This window comes from Magallana gigas, chromosome 8 (genome assembly GCF_963853765.1).
Source record: "Magallana gigas chromosome 8, xbMagGiga1.1, whole genome shotgun sequence".
Taxonomy (NCBI): Eukaryota; Metazoa; Mollusca; class Bivalvia; order Ostreida; family Ostreidae; genus Magallana; species Magallana gigas.
In genome coordinates, this window is record NC_088860.1 from 16,014,565 (window position 1) to 16,037,607 (window position 23,043).

General features: G+C 33.8%; 1 protein-coding gene across 1 annotated transcript; it reads left to right on the forward strand.

The window, feature by feature from the left end:
• The first annotated feature begins 244 nt into the window (after positions 1 to 244).
• LOC105337696 (protocadherin-like wing polarity protein stan) lies at positions 245 to 22,240 on the forward strand. Its single transcript, XM_066069028.1, has 18 exons — positions 245 to 416; positions 738 to 935; positions 11,084 to 11,167; positions 12,284 to 12,460; positions 14,000 to 14,075; positions 14,368 to 14,540; positions 16,012 to 16,179; positions 16,362 to 16,474; positions 17,721 to 17,901; positions 18,424 to 18,585; positions 19,043 to 19,180; positions 19,379 to 19,501; positions 19,603 to 19,791; positions 20,125 to 20,324; positions 20,436 to 20,560; positions 21,120 to 21,352; positions 21,624 to 21,783; positions 22,030 to 22,240. Exons 1-18 carry the CDS (start codon positions 245 to 247, stop codon positions 22,223 to 22,225), a joined length of 2,868 nt encoding a protein of 955 aa, XP_065925100.1. The 3' UTR covers positions 22,226 to 22,240.
• The last annotated feature ends 803 nt before the right edge of the window (positions 22,241 to 23,043 follow it).

Below are 23,043 nucleotides of genomic sequence, written 5' to 3' on the forward strand. Positions count from 1 at the left end.
AAACCAGCAAAAAGATGGCACCTCAAAAATAAAATATGCCACCAAATGTGAATTGCTGGACGTCGTTCTTCGTAAACTTTTGACTACTCTTAGCTTCTTCTCTAGAACCACTGACCCAACTTCAACCAAATTTGGCATATAGCATTTTTGGATGAAGAAGAGTAAATATTGTGAAATTCATGGACCCTGCCCGTCTGGGAAAGGAGGGGTAGAAATAAAACCATTAAACTCATGATTTGCTGGCATGGTTGTAATAAGCACAAAGCTCTACACTCTGGACCAGACAGGACTAGGATTCGAGTACTTTGGAGTTAAACATGAGGGGGAGTTCAACGTAAAGAACAGCTTACTGTCTTTCTCCTCCGGGACTACATTATCTCTGTCAGTTGTCGTCAAAGATTCCGAGGGACTTCAGGGTTAGAACTGCCAACCACATGCATTTTAGTGATGAAACTATGAAACAATTCGTCTCTCATCGAGAGAAAATTTTTCGAGGTTTGCAAGAACATCGTTTTTATTTACGAGACTATTTCACGTTACAAACTTTTTTATGTCTTTTTCATTACCTTAAGTTTGCAACTGGAGCTTCGTTACGTTGCAAATATGAATTTTATCGCTGCGAATGAAAGCTAGTTTATAGCATTTCAGAGTTGCTGTAGTAGAAAATGATGGGTAATATATTTCCTTGTCTAGATCATCCATTTATCAATGTATAATAATGTTGTCTATTTATCTAGACACCGCTGCGGTGACTGTAATTATCCCAGAATCTACCACGGCTGCACTCACCTCCACCACAGATAGTGACGTGACTTTCTGGATGGACCCACGGAACATTCCCTTGGATACGGTGGCGGCGATATTGTTTACTGGACTGCTTCTGTTCTGTGCATATCTCATAGTTAGATATGGAAACTTCTCCTTTTTCCGAAATTGTAACAAGCCGGGGTAAAGGTTTGTCGATTTTAACTATGTTATAGACTTTCGTTAGAATTATTTTGACATGCAATGATTTAGTTTGTTTATTGTTGTTTCCATTCACAGCAAAGTGACAACAAAAAGACTTTCGTTAGAAATATTTCGACTTGCTACATGTATGATTTAGTTCGTTTAATTTTGTTTCAATTCGCAGCAAAGTGACAGCGAAAAAAATGGCCAACAAAGAAAAACAAGAATAAGATGTAAGCTTTAAACTTTATCATAAACTTGTTTTGATGTAATTTCTACATTATTGTGTCTAAGTTGAAGAATAAAAGCAATGAAGCTCTTTACCTTTTTGTTTAGATTCAACGAATATATCAAAGAATACATGGAATAATGCATATGGCGGGCGCATTCAACTGAATACCTGTAAGTTCTATCTCTTGATTCAATATTTGCGTGTACATAGTAGGCTGATTATTTTATTTGATAATAAATAGTTATGTTATTATGTAATACAAAAGTTTCTCTTTAATTAAGGTCTTCCGTTTCCAACGGAAGACCTTGTACTGATTCTGTTGGAAATTCTTCATTATTATTTTTCTTCTTCTTTTTCTTCTAGACGTTTCTTTAAACTGTAATATCTCGCTTGTTTGTCATTAGATTTTATTCAAATTTTCAGGGTTTATTGGAAATGACAATAGCTTACTATATCACAAAATATTTTGCAATCGCTACTTCCGGTTTTGAGTTATTCCCCTTTGAATATTTTTTTAGTGGGTCTCGTGTACCTGCAAAGGCTCCGAGCTGATCCGTAGCAAGTAGTTTTAATTTACAAATCTTTAAAGTAGACATCTTGAACGTTGTCCTCCTAGTTTTACATGTTTGATTAACCCACGTTTACTTCTTAAAAAATTACATCGAAATTTATGTTTCAAAAAATGTTAAATTTTGCCTATATCTTTGCTCAATAACTTTTTAGTTGTAAATATTTTCAAAACACATAAAGAACAAAAGTTGTGCAGAATATTAAGAGCTTTCATTTGATACCATCAAAAAGGGGCTAGCCCCTAAAATGAGGGGTCTAGATTCCTTAAAAGTCTTTGCTTCATAACTCTAAAACGGTAAATTTTTCGATATCGGCGTCGCTGCAAAAAATGTTGTTTGTGACTTAATTGATCTGATAAAACTGTTTTTGTGTTCGGGTATTGCATAATATGAGGGTAAAACGTAATACGTGTTGACCAGTACTCGCCGCAATTTGGCCAAGTTAACGAAACTCTCCCTCGCCCGCGGCCGAGAAAATCGGTCACCATGGTCGCGGCTGGGCTACCTAGCGGTCAGCGGTTATCTAATACACGAGAGTGCGTCTCTCATATATGAGTTTATTTAGCCGCAAACTCAAGAATTGTTTTAGTTTTGATTACACATAAAAGTTTATGGACTAAACGATTAGGTGTCAATTAAGAAATCGTTCAGTTAATTAATAAAAGCAATGTCATTCTCAATCTAAAGCAATATGTGACATATATCAATTGTGGGTTTCAAGTTTAAAATAAAGAAATTCTATTTGATAGAATATGGTCATTATACTGCAAACTTCTCAAATCTTCCTGGGCTCTGAGCTGTGCGTGTCTGTGCGTTGTACCTTTACGTAATCTATCCTTCGTCCACGGCCGAGGTGATCAGCCACGGCTGCACTAGCTAGCGATAAGCGGTTATCTAATACATAAGATTCGCACACCGCGACGCACACTTGATGAATATGAACGTGTTTGAGTTTATATAGCCGTAAATACAAGAACTGTTTTATTTATGTTATAAAAGTTTGTCCATCTTGTATTCATTTTATTAAAAATTTGAGTGTAAGTGAATATCAATGAACGATATTATTCCAAATCGGAAACATCGTCAGACATAAATTAATGGTTGGTTTGTATATACAAAAAATTTTAACCCCCCCCCCCCACACACACACACACAAATATTAAATGATGATCATCCCTCGCACTTGGCCGAGGAGATCCATAGCGAGTGGACAATGATCCGCGGTCGGCTCGTGTTATTCTACATGTACCTTATCACGCGTTCATGTTTCATATTTTGCACGGACAGAACTATATTTTATTATGTTTTCAACTATTATAGGTTTAAGGGGAAAAGATAAATTTATTTTACTTGTACAGTTGATTAAGCATTGATTTAATTATACGATAGCGTACAAGGTAGTTTAAAAATCAAATCAAATCAAATTATAATCAAAGTCCCATGTTACATGTTTGCGGTAGGTGCTAGCACGATAAAAGAATGTCCTGAATTGTCCTGAATTGAGGCATTTGATGATTATTTTAAAGAATATTCACATGAGTTTTAAACAAATTAAGATTAGATTCTATCGGCCACATATTAATCACTCTGTAGTTTTTTCTACATGGTTGTTCGTTTGCTGCGCCCCCCCCCCCCCTCCTCCCGCCCCGCTGACAAGTGCTCGCGCTGGATTTTTTTTAAGTTGGCGAAAAGATATCCAGATCTGTCGAAAATCATTTTTGGTGACTTCTCCTTATGTGTAACATTTTCTCCTCAACGTGTATCGTTTTCCCACTCGTTTGTTTATTCGGTCAGTCTGTGTTAATTCAATCGCCACGTGCGACCGAAAATCTTGTGTCGCTTCTCAGAACATATGTAATTGAGTAACAGTTGGAAGGGTGCTTTTATAAAAAATAAGACTATTGTTCGAAGTCAATCATCTTCACATTGAAGATGTGAAATCGTAACCTGAGAATGTGGCTAATAAATTAACCTGTTAAACACGCTAAACTTCTATAGTTATGAACAGAATAATTCATAATGTATTATAATTAAAAGTTTGAAGTCAAAGGAAATTTTGTTCTTGGGAAATACGACTACATAATGCAATGCAGTCGATCGCCATAGAATTCATCAAAGTACTGCAAGTGTCGACAGATTTCCTATTTCTTTGAAAGACCATGATAATTCACTTGACTTGCAGACTATAATATAGCGACATATCTGCCTCCCAAAAATATATGCGCTTCTCAAAGTTACACTTAAGTAAGGTAGATGTGCGTTATTGGGGATTTTATTTATTGCTAATTGTATGAAAATTGATAAAAAAAACTTTAAATTGAAGTTGTGTATCATGAGGTTGTAATGCAACTTAATTTACTTACAAGGTTAGCTACAGCCAGTGGAATACTAATTTTAGCTGAACAATGAATATCTGATGTACATACAATGTATGACGGATATATACGGATTACGGACCGTGGGCAGACGATACCCATGAAAGTCCTTTAATACATCAATGCGCAGTTTGATCTAAAAACCAACCAGTTTCATAACTTCTTCGAATTTCTCTAACACGGACTGTCTAATTCCTTCCCAGAATTCCAATTTACGCAAGCGCAATTGAAGTTTTTTTTCAATCTAATTAGTCGACCCACTGACATAAAAATAAGGATTTTTCATATGATTACATTGTCGAAAAAAGTAATATTCATTTCTGTAAATAAGGTTATTTAATTCACGTTACATAGCGGTGTCTCTATGAAACAGCACCATCTGGTGTAAAATTTAGATGCTCGCTTTTGCATATATTCTCCCGCTTATCTTTTTTTTTTAGCTGATTATATAATATTTTGAATGTCCAAGTCTACTCGTATCATTAAATAATATCAGACGACACACATTTCCCTGTAGAAAAGTTCAGAAAAGCCATCAATTTTGACTTAATACTAAATTTTGTCAGCACGTAATAATTCTAAACTTGCACATAGTCTTCAGAAATTTAGAAAGATTTAAATAAAGAAGTTATCCCATAGAAAAGGTTACGTGGTTTGTAGGCGGGTTCGGTTTTTAAAAAAAATACAATTCCTGACATGAATCATGAGTACATACTGTTTATAACAATGCTTGCTACCCTTTGAAAATTCAACTCGCCATTAGACATCTCATTTTTTGAAGAATTTTTGAAACGATTACACAAACTGTGTTCGACAAATAGTTTTTCTTAAACATTTTCTTCCTTTCTTTTTCAAAACACGTCTTATATAGAGGCTTTCAATCACAACACGTTTTTATAACAAAAGCAGAACTGAAAGTTTAGTCATTATAATCGTTTGACACCATATCACATATATTTTCAACCCGCAGCAACAACGGAAGACCTACTCGTGGCTTTGCCACGAGCTCTGCTCTAGTTATTATCTATGTTTTGTGATTGTATAGGGCAAGGGAGAGCGTCCACTTTTAAAATAAAGCATCATGCCTCGCCAGAAAAAAAAATGCATCTTGCCTACAGAATATATTTAAGAAAAGGTTGTTATAAATGCAAATGATCAAATGAAAGAGAAATCTGATATATCTTTATTTAAACAAAATTTTGTTCACAAAATGACTATTGGATTGATTTGTTAAAGGTTAGTTTTATATGATAAATGTAGTATAATTATAAATAGAAGATCGTTATTTTCATTTTTATGTTGTATTTAAATGCACCTAGTAAATTTAATTTTACTGGCACATTTGTCTCAATTGAAATTCTACTTGGTGATTTTTAAATAATATTTTCACCATTGCTTTACAAACAATTTATGGTATGATATATCTCTGTAGAATAATATTTACTACACGTACATAACTTGAGTTTCTCTACCAAATATTTGTTAAAAATGCATAGCAAACTTACCTTGAAATTTTCAACAATATTAAAGATACTTTCAAAAATCGTTTTCTTTGTCTATGTAATGTTCATCTGAAATAAAAAAAAAAAGTACAAAAAAATTGATCTAGTTTTCTTTCTGTCATTAACCAACTTTCATCAGACAAGTTTAATCTCGCTACAGTACACTTACAACAAGATTTTCATATGGTGTCAAATCAGTGTGAAATAAGGATTTTTGCTGCCCGCATCCAACAGAATAAGCCGTATACACAAAAAGTGTGACGCAAAAAGCTGAATGAGATTCGTATTGGTCACCATAGATAGAAGTGTCGAAGCCGCGAGTCGAACACAATCGTTGCAGCTCGAGTGAATTGGTCGATATTGCTGTGTTTGTCTTAAAACACAATCAAAGGCATTTAAATTCCTTTTGGAAAAGAGTCATAACGCAAAAGAGGCATTAAAAACGCGTTATAACGCCTTTTCTGCTATATAACACCTTTCAGGATTTTCAAGACAATTAAAGCTCAAAATGTAGGCTTTTCTTGAACTGACTTGATAAAAATATTAATAATATGAGGTTGTTTGTGTGAATGCAAATTACACACACAAGAACACTCATAACAATTCCTTTTTTTATCACATAAGACTGCACAGCTACAGACTTATCTTGAAGATATGAAAATCAGGAAAAAATCAGAAAGAAGGGCATTATTTTCCACTCTACAATCATTTGGTAAGAAAAAAGTCAAAGCTTGCCCTTTAATTATTTAGTAATCTAAAATAAATTTACAAAGAGGTAAAGCTTAGAAGAGGCAGCTTCAGACCTTCAGTATTTATCATTTAAGTCCATTTTCTTTGATAGAGCAACAAAATAAGAAAAAAAGCAGCTCTATTAAAGTTACGTAATGTCAGGGACCTTTACCTTTGTGCATCAACTCTATGAAAAAAAAATTTAAATAGGACATTTTTTGCATGAGATATTACAGTACCAAGCCATGGCATCATAGGTTCTCATTGATAAAACCAGCATTTAAGAGTACGGAGCGTGTCGACCCATTAGCAACATTGATATTTTCACGTTATTCAATTTCCACCCATCATTAAAAACCATAGTCAGGCGAAAAAAAGTTAATGATTATGTAGGAACGGTAAAGGGTGTCGACAATCTTTTTAGACATTTGATTTTTTTTTCAAAGGAGATAATTCAAAAGATGAAGAAAATGTAAAACCTTTAAAAGGATGTAGAAACCTTCGAACCTAGTGTGTAATTATGCTGAAAAAGTGGACCGATGTCCGTGTTATTTCTCTCGAATACGCATATTGGGCATGCACACGGCGACTTTAAGATGGGACCGGAATAGGTTCATGTATTTGTGAGGAAATTAAAAATTTGAACCAATAATGAATAATTCTTTGACAAGATTTTCGATTTTTTTCGGTGTGTTTCTTTTGTTTAATGTGAAGAGACTAGTATCAGGCAAGTATTTATTTTTTACTTTTTATATAAGAGTGTATAATCAATGTACATTTTTTTTTTTATTAAACATGTAATAACTTCAAAATTTAACTCTGCTGAACCCATAGATAAATATTTTGATAAGTTGATTTAAACTTTTCAATGACATATACGCCTTAGTTTTCCACTGTTGTATAAATTAATCTCATGCCGAAACTGGTGGGATCGCTTCCGCGAGTCATCAAATACCATGTCAGAATACCAAGATAGTTTTCGAGAGCAGGGATTTTAACGTAGTTACGATGTTTTAAGATACAGCATTTAAAAAAATGAAAATTTGAAGATTTGATAAGTCGTAACAACGATGTACTAACTTCAAGTCGTATTAACAAGATAATAACTATAGGAATTCAAACAACGTATTGAGCTTGGTAATATATACGACATCATAAGTCCTATATACGACATAGAAAATAGAAAGAAGTAATTACAAGATACAAAATTGTACAAATGAGGCATTATTCGTATGTATATAAGACATTATCTCATATTTGAGAAAAAATCCTCACGGAAACAGTTTTTTCTTTAGAATTTAATTGTGCAAACATCCTCTTGATAGAAATTGATTTTCAAATAATTATTACATGTATAATAAATTGTTTTAAAAAATTATTAAAAAATGATTTATTCTAGATAAACAGAAAACAATGTTCTTATTGTGTTCAGAGTAATGGTAGGACAATTACAGTAGCTGACCTTCTATCCCCTCCCTCATATTCTAGTTGAAAAATACCCTTAAAGACAATTTTTAACATCATCAACGCATTTCCATATGTAAGCTAGAGCTAGTAGTCGTAAAGGAATCTTTTTTTTTTAAAAGACAGACGCGGAACGTAAAATTAATCCTCATAAAGATATTTGCCGCTATGTCTATTTAAAAGTAAGTGGCGCTTGAACGGATAGTGGGGAAAGATCGAACACCGGGCTCAGGGTCTAGTTTTTTTTTTTAATGTTATAATTTCCTTTTTTCAGGACTTTGTAAATGAAGTTAACATTTAAAGATCCACTCCTTTTCTTATTGCCGCTACACGACCTTAATCAGATTGGAATTTTCTGAAATAAACAAATTCAGTCTATAAAAGTTACAACACACATGTATATTTTAAATAATGTTTTAAAGATATTAATTCAAAAGAGGAAAAAACTTAAGTTCACTTCCGGTTTGAAAATAAAACAAGAGCACCCAAGTCGAAATTGCCTTGCAATGAGTAATGTCCTGCCGAGAATAATGGTTATTTTTGCTTTTAGGAAAAACGCATTAAAAAATGCTTACGATTTTTTTATCTGTTTCATCATATATGAGTATGCTTTATTTTCTCTTATGTGTATCAATAGCGCCTAAAGTCGGAAACCTGTGGTTCGACCGTGTTTGAAAATTATTGCAAATCATGTAAGGGTCGCAGGTACAATATTGGAGGATGCTGAAACTTATTGTTATAATTAATATACATGTATATCAGTACTTCAGTATACTAAAGTTAACTTTTACAGAGATATGTGTGAAACTATTTCCGGCAAATACAAACATATGATATTTGCACACAGCTACAGAAAGCTTTCAAAAAGGTTGATTTCTAAATTACACTGAATAGTAATAATGATAGATATAGGCCTATATACAGAAACTCTGTAAATATAAGTAAATTGTGCTCATGGTGCATAACGAGATAAGAGTTTCAAGCTTGAAAAATTTTCAAATTATAATTCTCATTTAAAAAAAAGGTAGGTCATTATTTTTAAAAATGCAAGTCATTTATTGTTTATCTTGATTTATTTTAAGAGGATGGGTGAAGGGGCTATTAATGGTGAAAAAAAATAAATATCATTTTCTTGTTTGATTGAATTGTTTGATAAAATCCTTAAACGTTTACTTTTTTGCGTAGGAAAGATGTCAACTTTTTGAACAGAAATTAAATTCATTTGTTAGACCTCTTTACATTTAAACAAATCCCGCCCTAAGATGAGGTCAGGAACCTGTTGGCACGAAACATAGAATTTTCGAATATAAAAAAAGATAATATACTTTTCACGTTGTTTTTTTTAATCTCGGTTTACAGTGGATTCTATAATCTATAATCTATGATATGTATGGATTAAGATAGATCCAGTTGCCTTTCATTTACACTCGTTTTTCCCCTATATTTTCAAATCTGCAAAGCACGAATACTTTCCTTGCGATTGCCTGTAAGTATCTGGTGATTACAACTTATCATTTTTTTAATAAATGCGAGATAATATCTTGCATAAATACGAATAATGTCTCATTTGTACAATTTTGTATCTCGTAATTACGATTTTCTAATTTCTATGTCGTTTTTATGACATATAATGTCGTACGAAGTAAACTAGTCGTTTGTAAGAATACTTTCCTTGCAACTAAGTATAAATGGTATTTACAACTTTTCTTATCATGGTTAATAATGATAATAATCTACGTTGACATTTTCTTTTGAAGATACGTATGTCTATGATAGCTCAATGTATTAAAAACAAAGATGAAAATAAAACTGTGTCGCTGTACAATGTCTTGTATACAAAGATATATGAAAAACTTTCATAAAATGTATAATATGGCAGGGCCAATTTAGGTGTGGTGAATTAGAGGAAAATCGAAGTTCTTAGTAAAATCTATAATTTTGCTTTTTAATTCATTCAATTCCATAATTTAAAAGCAACATGAACTGTGACCAGAATGCAACGTTTATTGTCCATTTTCAAAGTCTGATTAACACTTGAAACGTTGTTATTGTTGTTGATAAAATTATTTTTGTTAACCAAATTTTTCCAAATATATAATATATGTCATTATTTTAAATGCTTGACTTACAAAGAGATATTTACAAAAATTTTTGCCAAAAATGTTTTTATTACAATAAAATTAGTTTTATGAACACATTGAATTAGAGTTTTATCTTTTTTCACAAGTTATTTTGTCAAAGAATCGATAATTTCTTTACCCCACATTATTTAAAAGCAAATAATGATAAGACTCGTTTTGTTCACATAACAATGGCTTCATACTTTGTATCTCGCTTGTAACTTGACTTCTAACCTTCAAATTTTGGTGAATCATTCAAAAAGCACAAGTGAACCATTTTATACAAAAAAATCAAAAATAAAATTCTGACCAAAATTCGGGTCTAGGTCCCTTTAAAAATGTCAAATTTATAAAAAGTATATTACGTCATTCTTCGTCGCTCTCCAACATGTGTCACTAATAAATAAAACCCACGGTTTCTTCGCCGTACAAACAAAACTTATTCAATTCTCATCTTACGCTTTATTCTATTCATGTCTTTGCAGTAAACGTTAATAAACTTTATCGGGGCAAATCAAAGCATTTAATTAACTTTTTCTGAATTTCGCAGCGAGGCATCTCCTAACGCCTAAATTAATACTTGAATCAATTTATGAATTTGAATAAATAAACTCCTATTACAGGGGTTTTCTGGTTTATCACCTAAAATCGAGTACTCCTTTTTTGAGTACACCGATCAAATCTTTATCAATATTGCTGTCTGAATAACTTATGTTTAAACATGATGGTAAAGGATGGGTTCAAATTTTAAACGTGGGTGATTATTTATTTAAATAATACTCGCACATTTGTTAAATTAGGCGGAGAAACACTTGCTTTGCCAAAAAAGACATATACTAGATTGATTATAGAAAATAGACCCATTACACTTCTTCATTTCTTTCTGTTTAACTTTCCAATTATTCTAACACACAAAAATATAGACAAGGACTAAATTTTAAAAAAGCTTGTTCCGCTCTATTTGTTAAGTGTGACAAAAGCAGCATACAATTTTTTTCAAATTTATATATTTTTTTTTTTTCTCAAAATGAAAAAAAAAAAATCCAAAAGTATTATCGAATACCTTTCAATGCATCTTAAAAGCTTTTTTATGATGACGATGTAATAAGAAAATGTTCATATCCATTCTTCCATCTAACTCTAGGTCAGGGGACGCGCTGCGACGGTACCGAACACGCGGGGACCAACGATCCAGACAACAAGGACAACGACCTGGACACGGATACAGGTGGGCCTATCTACCTATTGTACATTGCTGCTGGTCTAACTAAATATATATATATATATATAGATGTGCCTATCTACCTATTGTACATTGCTGGTTTGACAAATGAAATAAAAAACAAATTGACGCAAGCGGTGGTGGCTCTTCAAGCTAAAATTCATGCACAAATACACTGTTTTACTGCAAAAATGATGCTTTAGCTAACTTTGAAGGCTGATTTAAGAATTACAAGCGCTAAATGAAAATTCGAAAAACTTAAAAATATGTATGGTAAAAGATGAATTTTTTCCCAGGAAATCGATCTCCCCTACAGGTCAATTCTTTTGTTACATACAAATGATCCTTTGATATGTTAATACACTGTAATACCATACACTGCATGTTATTCAATGCGATCTAGGAATCCCTCTTTATTTCTGTCTTTACTTCTTTTGCAAAGATGTAGTCCTTAACTTTGCCAGAAACTATATAACTATAACAAAAATTCTTAGATATGAAATTGTTAGATATGAACGATTATTAGGTAAAGAAAATTTTAGTATATTTTAGATTAAAACTTTGAACATTTTCCTATATCTTTATACAAAACTCTCCTTCTCAAAGAGGTCCAAATAGTCTATATACGTGTATGGCCCAATCACCTGGTCCACACCACATCAAGAAGTTGCAAAGCAAAACATGCTAAATCTGTTTAACAACAAGTGATGCACAAAACACGCTGTAATAAAGATAAACGTCCCTTTGACGTTTAACTTAACAGAATAGACGCTTCTTTAACGTTTTTATTATAATAATTTTGAAAATATAATAAAATGCTGGCAAAAAAGACACATTTTTAAAACAAATCAATTATGACATGTTCTCTTTGTTAAGAGTACTAAAAACTTCCTACAAGTCATAAGTATTTTACAATCTTTTTATCTTATACAGTACATGTTAATTTATAATATTGTAGAAATTTATTACCCAAACCTTCTTATTTGTCAAATTCCATTCGATATTCTATCAAAATACTTGGCTTTTTTATTATCAATTAATTTAATTGAATTACTAGTATTCAGGCTTCTAATATCGTTCTGAGGATTCTATTTCAGTAAGATGGGGTTTTCTGTTTGACAGGGCTAGGGGTACTACTTGATGCCACAGACAAAGAATACATGACGGATTGCTGTGGGGTGATAGAGTCATGGCGGTTCTACGTCAAAACGAACACCGGTACTGTCGACCTGCAGGTTTGGAGGCCGGACGGGACAGGCTCATTCACCTTGGTGGGCAAGAATTCCCGGACCGTCAGCAGTAGGTTTAGTGGCCTGTTTCTGACCCCCTCTAACATGCATAATAGCCTGTGTCAACAAGCAAGAAATTATGTCAATATTCAATTAGTAATATATATATATATATATATATATATATATATATAATTTCCCAATACAACAAAAAATAAATCGGCACAGTTTTAAATAATTTAAAAAGTCATTTGTATACAACTGCCTGAAGAGCCAGGAATGGCGAAAACGTTTGCGGTTAATAGGATCAATTTGTGATTTTATTCTTGATATTTATCATTTTTAAATTATATATATACAGCCTACTCCACTTATATTGAACTCGCTTATTTTGAAATTCCGCTTATTTTGAAATAGAAATAAATCCCCCGTTTTTGCCTCTCATATTCTTTGCATTGATTTCCCGGATATAATGAAATCGGTTATTTTGAAATATCGCTTATATTGAAGCCACTGATCGGTCCCCAAAGGTGATAATTAGTTGTTTTTATAACGGTTATATTGAAGTTCTCCCTGCCAGACTGACCGGTTGATATACAAAGGTGTGAATTGATATGTTTTAATACTTTTATTAAAAAGTAAAATTTATTCACTGTTTAATTTTTTGTTTTTACGAATACGGATGTATTGAGGCTAGACGTAATATGGAAACCCCACGGAAAAGAAATACCTTATCTCCGGACGCTAGATATAAACTAGTTATGGCTATTGATCAAAGAACAAAGCCTAAATTCGAAATAGCCAAGGATTTTGAGATTATCGCGTGTACACTTACGATGATATACAAGCAGCGTTCAGCAATATTTGAAGCGATTGAGTGTGGTGATTTTTCTCTAACGTTTTTCTAAAACGTAAAAGAATGCGATCCGAAATTATGATGAGGTTTAAGATAGTAACAAAACTAAACTTACAAAACTTTCGGATATAATTTTAATCAGACTTTCAAGGACTAATGTTCCATGTTATCCGTTTATTGTAATAGATAAATGATGATCTAATAATTTGTTCGGGTTTGGTTTTCTATGCTTACATCGGGATTGAACTTTCAAAAATGGCGGCTTCACGTCAGTCAATTTCGCTTATATTGAAATACGGATATATTGAAATAATATTCATGGTCCCCTGAATTTCAATATATCCGGAGTAGGCTGTATATATATATATATATATATATATATATATATATATATATATATATATATATATATATATATATATATATATATATAAACAAATTGTTTAAGTCTATTGATGAGTCTGCAGGGCGAAAGCGCTGCAAAAAAAGTTTGAGCATTGGAGTTGGTAGTGGGTTTTTTTTATTTTGATTTATTCTATCTCGATACTTTGATAGCAAAAAATAATATGTAAATACTTGTATATCAAACTCGCTTTAAAACAAAAGACTTGAAATGAACTACCACTTGTAGTACTTCTCATTTGGTTCTAAAATGTTGACAAATATATGAATTTCATGCATTCAACTCATTATAATAATACATTCTTGATATTTTCATGGAAATGTATGTAGTGTTTTGAGTGTACTTTGTAGCGATAAACAATGAAATAACGTACCCAGTGCCCGTAAGTGAGAGAATTTCTGTACTGGACGGAGATTACTTGGGCTTGTAAGTACTCGGTAAAGCGGTTAAATGATACGTTATTGATATGACAAAAAAATAATAACAAAACAGAGCAAAGAAAACAAACAAAAAAATACAGAACAAATCTCACCCTTCTATGTAACTAACGTACATTTTATAATGTGACCCGGCATTACACACGTAAATCTATGTATCCTTTTGATACACATTTGCGTTTTGTGGATAATGGGGTTACATATTAATCTAAAAACTTATTCTTTGATTTTGTTCGTGATTTGTTGTTGAATCACTGCATATTACTGACCATGTACTGTAGCTATACCAGTGGAAACCCTATGATACCTCACAAACAAGAAGGCGGCGGGAACGATCGCTACACCTATTCCACTACAATAGGGGCTAAGAATGTAGGGGATTCTTTCGACTGGAGCGCCGCGACACCGGCCACGGAATCCAGAACGTACGCCATCAGAGCCGATCTGGGACCAGGTAAATTCATGAACCCTTGCGTGCAAGGTTTTAGCACCATACAAATCTTTTAAGTTGTTACTGCATGTCATCTCCTTAAAATCATTCCTAGGCAAACTCTTGAATGTTCCACCTACCGCTTTAGTATGGTGTTCCGATGGGGCCACTTCGACCTTCGCACTTTTGCCTTTAGGTCAAGGTGCGAGAGTGCGAAGTTGCGAAGGCGAAGGAGCGAAAGTGCGAGGATACGACGGCGAAGCGCGAAGATGGGAAGGCGAAGAAGCGATACTACTATCGCTCCTTCGCCATCGCAACTTCGCACTTTCGCCTTCGCATCTTCGCGCTTTCGCCTTCGCCTTTTTATAATCGTGGAGCTCTCTATCGTTAAAAAGACAATTTTAGCTGTATAAAATGACATCTGAGGCAGATGACGAACTTTTTAGAATTTATTTTCAACAGACTGCACAGATCCATACTTTTTTTTTGAGGGGGGGGGGGGTCGATAGATAATTATATTTGTCGGAGGGGGGAGGGTTCCGAGACATATTTTGGAGATTTTATTATTATATAATTAATAAAATTAAATTTTCCGGGGGGATGGGATCCGGACCCTCTCTCCCCCTTTACTGCATATGTGAAGTTATTAATATCAAATTTTCCGGGGGGCGGACCCCCTCTCCCCCTCTAGATCCATACATGTGCAAGGAGTGTCGCATAATGGCTTTAGAGCAAATCTGCACACTCTGTTTAACCAATATTGTAAAATTCAGTTTCAGCATGCTGCTTTGGGGCCCCTGTCTTCTTGTTATATATAGATGGAACTCATTTTTCGAGAACCTTATCCATTTATGTGTAGAATTATCTGATTTTAATGGGGATATATTGTATAACATTTTACGTGGGGAATAGAACAAGCTACAATATTAAAAGAACACAAAACAGAAAGATTCCATTTGTTTATGGGCAAACTATGTGTGCGTGTGTGTGTGTGTGTGTAGTCATCGCCTTTTGTGTTAGAGTTATGGGTCGAATATTTAAGTAGCTAACTGAAAAAAATAATTATATAACTTACCTTTTCCTTATTTGTATAATTGTATCTTTTACTTACTTTTGTGTATAGTTCTATATTGTTTGATTCTCTGTTTGTTTTTTTCCAATTGTAAATAATTTGTATTGTATGTGATATGTTTTTGCAAGCGGAGAAATAAGGATTAAATGAATGAATGAACGGGCAGACCTAAATCAATATCCCCAATTTTAGTGAAAGCGGAGGATCATATTTATTTCAATTGTTATTGTGTTTCAATAGTGATAAACAATATTAATAAAATGATAATTATTTCAGTAATAGTCGTATTTCAATAGTGGTTGCAAAGTGGTTTTTTATAATAAAACAAAAAGTGGTATACATTAATAGTTAAAAATGTTGTGTATAGAAAAGTGTGGTGTAAAATGTGCTAGTAAAATTTTCTAGTTATATTTCCTAATTCAGGGAACGCCCCAACGTTTACCAATCTCCCCATTACGCTGACACTGACTGACGACAGAGCGGCCAACACGCTGCTCTTCACCGTGTCCGTCAATGACGTCGACCCCCAGGACACGCCCACACTGGTCGGCTTAACCACAATCATAGATTTCACGTTTAACGCAGCAAACGGTTTGTTGTTCCCTTATTAGTGTTATTTGTCTTTTTTGGTAGCATTTGGTTTTTGTTCTATCAGTGCAATTTGGCTTTAAAAAATTGGACTCTAGCGCTTGTAACAATTAAAATAACTTTTTATGCGTTTTGACAGTCTTAGAAAAAATGTCTATGGACATTGGTTTTTTTTTTTAATATAGGAGAAGTAAAAAATACTGGAGCCCTTCCAGTAGGAACAACAGAGCTTCAATTTCGAGTCGACGATCAATGCAGTGGTACAACAGAAACATTGACTATTGTTGTTAACAATATTGTAAGTCTTCAGTTATAGCTATCGCAGGCCAAAATTACAAAAAAAAAACCCAGTTTCACAGGCAATGAACTATGTTTATCGACTTTTAACTGTAGCTTACGAACCGCAAAATATAGTTAGCGATTCTTTATCTCTACTTTTGATCTGTAAAACCATATTTAACGGTTGTAAAATATAGTTTACGAATGCAAATCTTGTAAGCTTTTCTGTGTGTGAATAAATGTTAACAATAGATTTTGTTTATAAATATAGGTTCAAATTTGTAAACTATAAATTACACTCATTAACTATAATCAGGAGTTGTTAATCATAGTTTCACAAATCTTGGAACAATAACTTTCAGATAAACTATGCTTTGTGATCTCAGTTATTTTCAGTGTTTATTATACTTTAACACTTTTGGAGCATAGGTGATCGCATTAATTTTGGTAAACTTTGGTTAACATATGTTAAATATAGTAAAACGGGGTTTATCGATTGTTAACTATAGTTTACGAATCATAAACTCTGACTAGTTAACTGTTAACTACATGTATAGTTTACAATGCGTAAATTTTAGTTAATGATTCGTTAAATGTAGCTGTCAACTGTAAAACCTTATTCAACGGTTGTAAACTATAGTTTACGAATGCAAAGTTTATCTCTTTATGTAAATAAAAGTTCACAATAGATTTGCTGATGAATATAGTTTCCCATCTGTAAACTATAATTTATATTTCTTAACTATAGTCAAGAGTTGTAAATCATTGTTTCAGTCGTTAAACTATATTTATCAGATGAACTGTTTGTATATTTTGCAATATCAAATAGTTGTTTTCGGTGTTTATTAAGAATAGTTTTACACTTTGTAACAGATAATGGCGTAACTATGGTTTACAGATGTGAAATATAGATTTACGTTGTTTACTATAGTTTTTTGTCTGTAAACTACAGTTTACAACCGATAAACCTAGTAAATCGGCTGTGAAACTATGTTAAACTAATTTTTGCGAATTTGGCGTGCCATTTGTAGCAACCGGTGCTTCAATGTTTTTACCGTCCCCGTCATATATCTTATCCATCGATGTTTTGACCGACCCCTTATACACATGTATATATATCTCGATGTTTTGTCTGACCCCGCTATATATCTCAGCCTTCAATGTTTTATCCGACCCCGTTATATATCTCAGCCTTCAATGTTTTGTCCGACCCCATTGTAAATCTCATCCCTCGATGTTTTGACTGATCCCGTTATATATCACAGCCCCCGGTGATCACCAACCTGCCCTCCACCTACGACATTTCCGAGGACCAGACGGCAGAGCAGCTATTGTACACCCTGACGGTGACCGACGGCTCACTCAGTGACCGAGTCACGTGTTCGACCGACTCCATTACCCCCTCAACAGACAACTTCTTCGTCAGACTGATTGCTGGAACTACAGGTAAACATGTAAACAGGTAAACAGGTAAACATGTAATCCACCATTGATATATAATGTGTGTAATTTAGACAATAACCTGAGCTTGCTCTTTGGCTCTCTTAAAATGGAGTTTTTTCTTATAATATTATACAAAATAGAAAAAAACGTACAGGCTTTTCTTTATTTTTAAAAACCGACAAATTCTAAATTAAAGAATACTTTGTGGTCAAATATATATGATAGAAATCAGTCTAAACACAACATATTTTATCATGTCGCATAGACATTTTACCTGATGTAACGCTCAGAACATGATAAATAACGAAATAAATACTTTGGACAATTACCCACAATTACAAAAATTTTATTTTTTTTTTTGCAAATTACGGTTTTGAAATCAGATAAAACTTATGTACCAGTTTACTATTTTCCATGACGTGATTCTTATAGTAACATAATGGGGTTGATAAATGCCATTGTCTATGCCTAGCTACCTAGTAGTCCCGTGAGTTCTATTGTAGTATGAGGGGATTTGTTTTGTAGATTCTTACGGAGTGTACGTGAAGGCTTTACCCTCCCTTTCCTACGATTCCGTCCGTCAGTACGCGGTACTGATCAGCTGTACAGATACCAAGACACCAGTCACAGACACACTCACCATCTTTGTCACCAAGAACAACCCGCCGTCCTTTGACAACCTACCAGGTAAACATACATCTGCCAGTTTAATTGAAACTTACGAATTTTTTTTTTAATCACAAGTACCTGCAAGGTTGAACATACAGACTTCAATTGTACTACAAATGTATTAATATAATCAGGGATTTAGGTAAACCTTTAATTATCAAGTGTTCCAAAAGTTACCAGGCACAATAAAACATGCCAGGAATTCAAAAATATTTCACTGGGCTGGATCAGTGGATAGTCGTGGTCAATTTTAGACTTCATTGTATATCAATCTCGTTGCAAAGAGGAGCTCAAATTTTACTTTTCTTCATGAAAGTTCATTGCTAAAAAAATCATAATCATTTAGAATCACGGTACCTGGGCTTTGATAGGTAAATTGTTGATCATTAAGCCTCCTTGGCACTAAAACAGTCTTAATGATACATGCACCGTAAAGAAAGTTGAAGAACTAATGGGAATAAAAATATCATATCAGCTACCAAAACAGTGATATCATCAAGTACGAGCACTGGAAGTACCGTGTACACAGTAACAGCCACTGATTCAGATTCCCCGCAGCTGTACTTCAATATGACGTGTGTTCCGGTCACATGTCCATTCGTTATTCATCACTGTAAGTAATATTTAATATTCACAAAAAATTTCTCTCTCTTCTTCTTCTTCTTCTTCTTCTTCTTCTCTCTCTCATGGTTTTTAATTCTTTATAAAACACACAGTGTAAATGATAATTTGTTGAGGAAAGAATCGAGGAAAAATATCGAATGCGTTCAATTATCATGCATCACATAAAAAACACCTTCGAATTTTGAAGCTGGAGAAATTCTAGCCACCTCCGATCTGACGTCACACACAGTGCCGGGGTACGACCTGTATATTTACGTCAACGACGGCAAAACTCTTATTGGGCCCCGTACTCTAACCGTCATTATTTCAGGTAGCAAGCATTAATCAAAAAATTACTATGATAATATTGTTTATCACGTTTTTCAGTTCTTATGTGTAGAAAAGGTATTGTACATTTAAATTATGTTTTAGGAATAAATACAGCGCCGACGATAACAAACCTCCCATTGTCCTCAGCATTGTCAGTACCAGAAAATGGCGGCCTTTCCGCTTCCGTTTATCAGGTTTCTGTGACGGATGTGGACGTTGGTCAAACCCATACTTTCTATGCATCGTACAGCCCTAGCACTGGCTCATCACTTTTTTCAATGAATCCAACGAGTAAGTTATTTTGTTTGTATATCTTTAAGAGAATGTCAAAGAGGAGTGATACACTGTGATTTCATGATTTTTATTAATATTATTAATTTTCATCGAATACCAATTATCCTAGATTTTTGTTGTTGAGTTGACCCACAAAAGGTAATGTTCATTGAAGTTCAATTTCTAACAACACACTGCTTTAATATGATAATATATTGTTCACAACTTGACAAATCCTTGAACCTGTGATTTCTGTATTTGTATCCACAAAAATTGATACCCAGAAATATTCATGAAACCACCGTGACAGTAATTTTTTTTTTTATACCGTACAATTGTATATTGTTACAGCTGGGCTGATTTCTACGTCTTCAACTCAGGCGATTAACTACGAGGCGCTTGGAGCTTCAGCGACGAGCTATGTGATAACTGTTACAGTAACTGATGGTTTCGACACCGCCACTCAGTCACTCTCTGTCGCTATCACAGATCAGAACGAGGCTCCGGTCTTTGGAAAAGCGTCGTATGCTATTTCTGGAAACGAAGGAAACGTAATGAAACAGAACACTGCTACATTGTACATTAATAAATCTACAATTTTGAAGTGATTATTCTTAATGTTTCCTAGGTGCTAACCGTCTGGGTTCTTTTTTCTGAATTAGGCGGGAACAACAGTTGGGGATCCCTCCTTTGACGTCACCGATCCTGATGCTGGCGCAACAAAGGCTTTTTCTATTGACTGTCCTTCGTTTGTAATAAATTCAAACAGCGGCGTGGTAACGTTTAGGTAATTGTCAATTTTTTTCCAATTTTTCTCGATGCAATTGATGTTATCAATACGTATTATTATACTTCCATATTAAATAATGAAATCTGATTGGTTTAGACGCAGTTTATAATCCGTTCTATTACCCTCAGCGTTAGCAACACACTTGCGCGTACAAAATGCGCGTACGGTTCGCCGTATAATTTATGTCATTCCTATATAAAAGCAGTAAATTTTCTTTAAAATTAAGATCTTTAGTATAATAAGATCAATAATGCCTGTTTAAACTTCGCGTCGGTTGACAGTGGTTCCGTCGGGGGTGTCAATATATAAATAGTAGAAATTATGTAGAAATGACGTGAATCCTACGGCGAACCGTACGCGCATAATTTACGCGCATGTAACAATTCGTTGTGTTACCCGTTGCTAAGTGTGTTGCTAATGCTGAGGGTAATAGAACGGATTATCAACTGCGTCTAAACCAATCAGATTTCAGTATTAAACATGAAAGTATAATAAATTCAATAGTTACCCTCCCAAACAGGCACTATTTATATAATGTGACCTTTCCTATTGACAGTCATGACTATGACCTAGATGTGGCAGGCACCGCCCCCTCTGTCACGTGCATTGTGACGGTATCTGATGGTGACCTCACAGACACCGCCTCATTGGTCATCACTATCAATGACGTTAATGACCATACGCCTAGATTCACTAGCGCCACCTTCACGTTTTATGCCCAGCCAAACACCGGAGTGGGTACAGCACTTGGTTTTATAACGGCTTCCGATAATGACGCCGGGGCTTTTGGTTGGTTTATATTCAGAAAATTTTTAGTTTCATCACTATGTGACAAGTCATATCTTAACTTTTTTGTGTTAAGTGTTATTATATTATTTATTTTTTATCATAAATAAAACAGCTTCGTAATTGTTAATGTAATTACAAGTAAAATGACATTTTTAAAATTTATTTAATCAAGATTTTGATATTCAAAATGGGACAAAAAAATTATGCGTTATATGACTGCTTTTGCTTTAGTATTGTAGCGGATATATCTGATTATGTTTCCGGTATTTAGGAACTATTTCCTACACTCTGGACCAGACTGGACTAGGATTCGAGTATTTTGGAGTTAAACATGACGGGGAGTTCTACGTCAAGAGCAGCTTACTACTTTTCTCCTCCGGGACCACATTATCTCTGTCAACTGTCGTCAAAGATTCGGGGGGGGCTCCAGGGTCAGAACTTTTTTTGATGTATTTTTCAATCACTCAAGTTTGCCATTAAAGTTCATTTGCTGAAATTACTAACTAAAAACTATTATCAAGATTATGACCAGTAAATCGTGGGAAAATAATCGCTTCATATAAAAGTTGGTTTCAAGTTTTTCAAAGTTATCGTAATAGAATGATGTGCAAAACTATTCCTATTCAGGTTATCTTCATCTATTTATCAATGTATAATAATGTTATCTATTTATCTAGACACCGCCGCGGTGACTGTAATTATCCCAGAATCCACCACGGCTGCACCAACCACCACCACAGATCGTCACGTGACTTTTTGGATGGACCCGCGGAACATTGCCTGGGTTACGGTGGCGGTGATATTGTTTACTGGACTATTTCTGTTCTGTGCATATCTCATAGTTCGATTTGGAAACTTCGCCTTTTTCCATAATTTTTTCAAACCGAGGTAATTTTTTGTCGATTTTCAGTATATGATAGACTTTCGCAAGATATATTTTGAGACGCAATTATTTAGTTTGTTTATTGTTGTTTCCATTCACAGCAAAGTGACAGCAAAAAGACTCTCGTTAGAAATAGTTTGGCATGCTTTGATTTAGCTCGTTTAATTTTGTTTCCATTTGCAGCCAAGTGACAGCGAAAAAATGGCCTACACACAGAAAAACAAGAATAAGGTGTAAGCCTAAAACTTTATCATATTGTTTAAATAGAATCTCAACAGTATTGTCTTAATAGAACATGATTCTCTACAATAATTAGTCTAAATTGAAAAATAAAAGCAATAAAGTTCTCTGATTTGACGATGGTGTATCGACAAGAAGCAGTATGGTGATAACATATTTTTCTGCGCCAATATTGAGTTTTACCATTAAATTGCCACACCTTTTTGTTTAGACTCAAAGAATCCATCAAAGAATAGATGGGAACCATGGCGGGCGCATTCAACTGAATACCTGTAAGTTTTATCTCTTGATTCAATTCCTGCTTGTACAAAGTAGGCTGAATTGTTTATTTAATGATAAATATTTTTTAATTTAAATTATATTATTGTGGTTGTATAGGGCAAGGGAGAACGTCTACTAATTTAATATGAAGAATAATCCCTCGCCAAAGAACATGGCACAAAGGATTATGTACATGAATCTTGCCTACAGAATTTATTAAGGAAAGGGTTGTTATATTTGCAAATGATAAAATAAAAAGATAAATATATATAAATATTTATTCATTTATGTTGTAACACTTTAACAA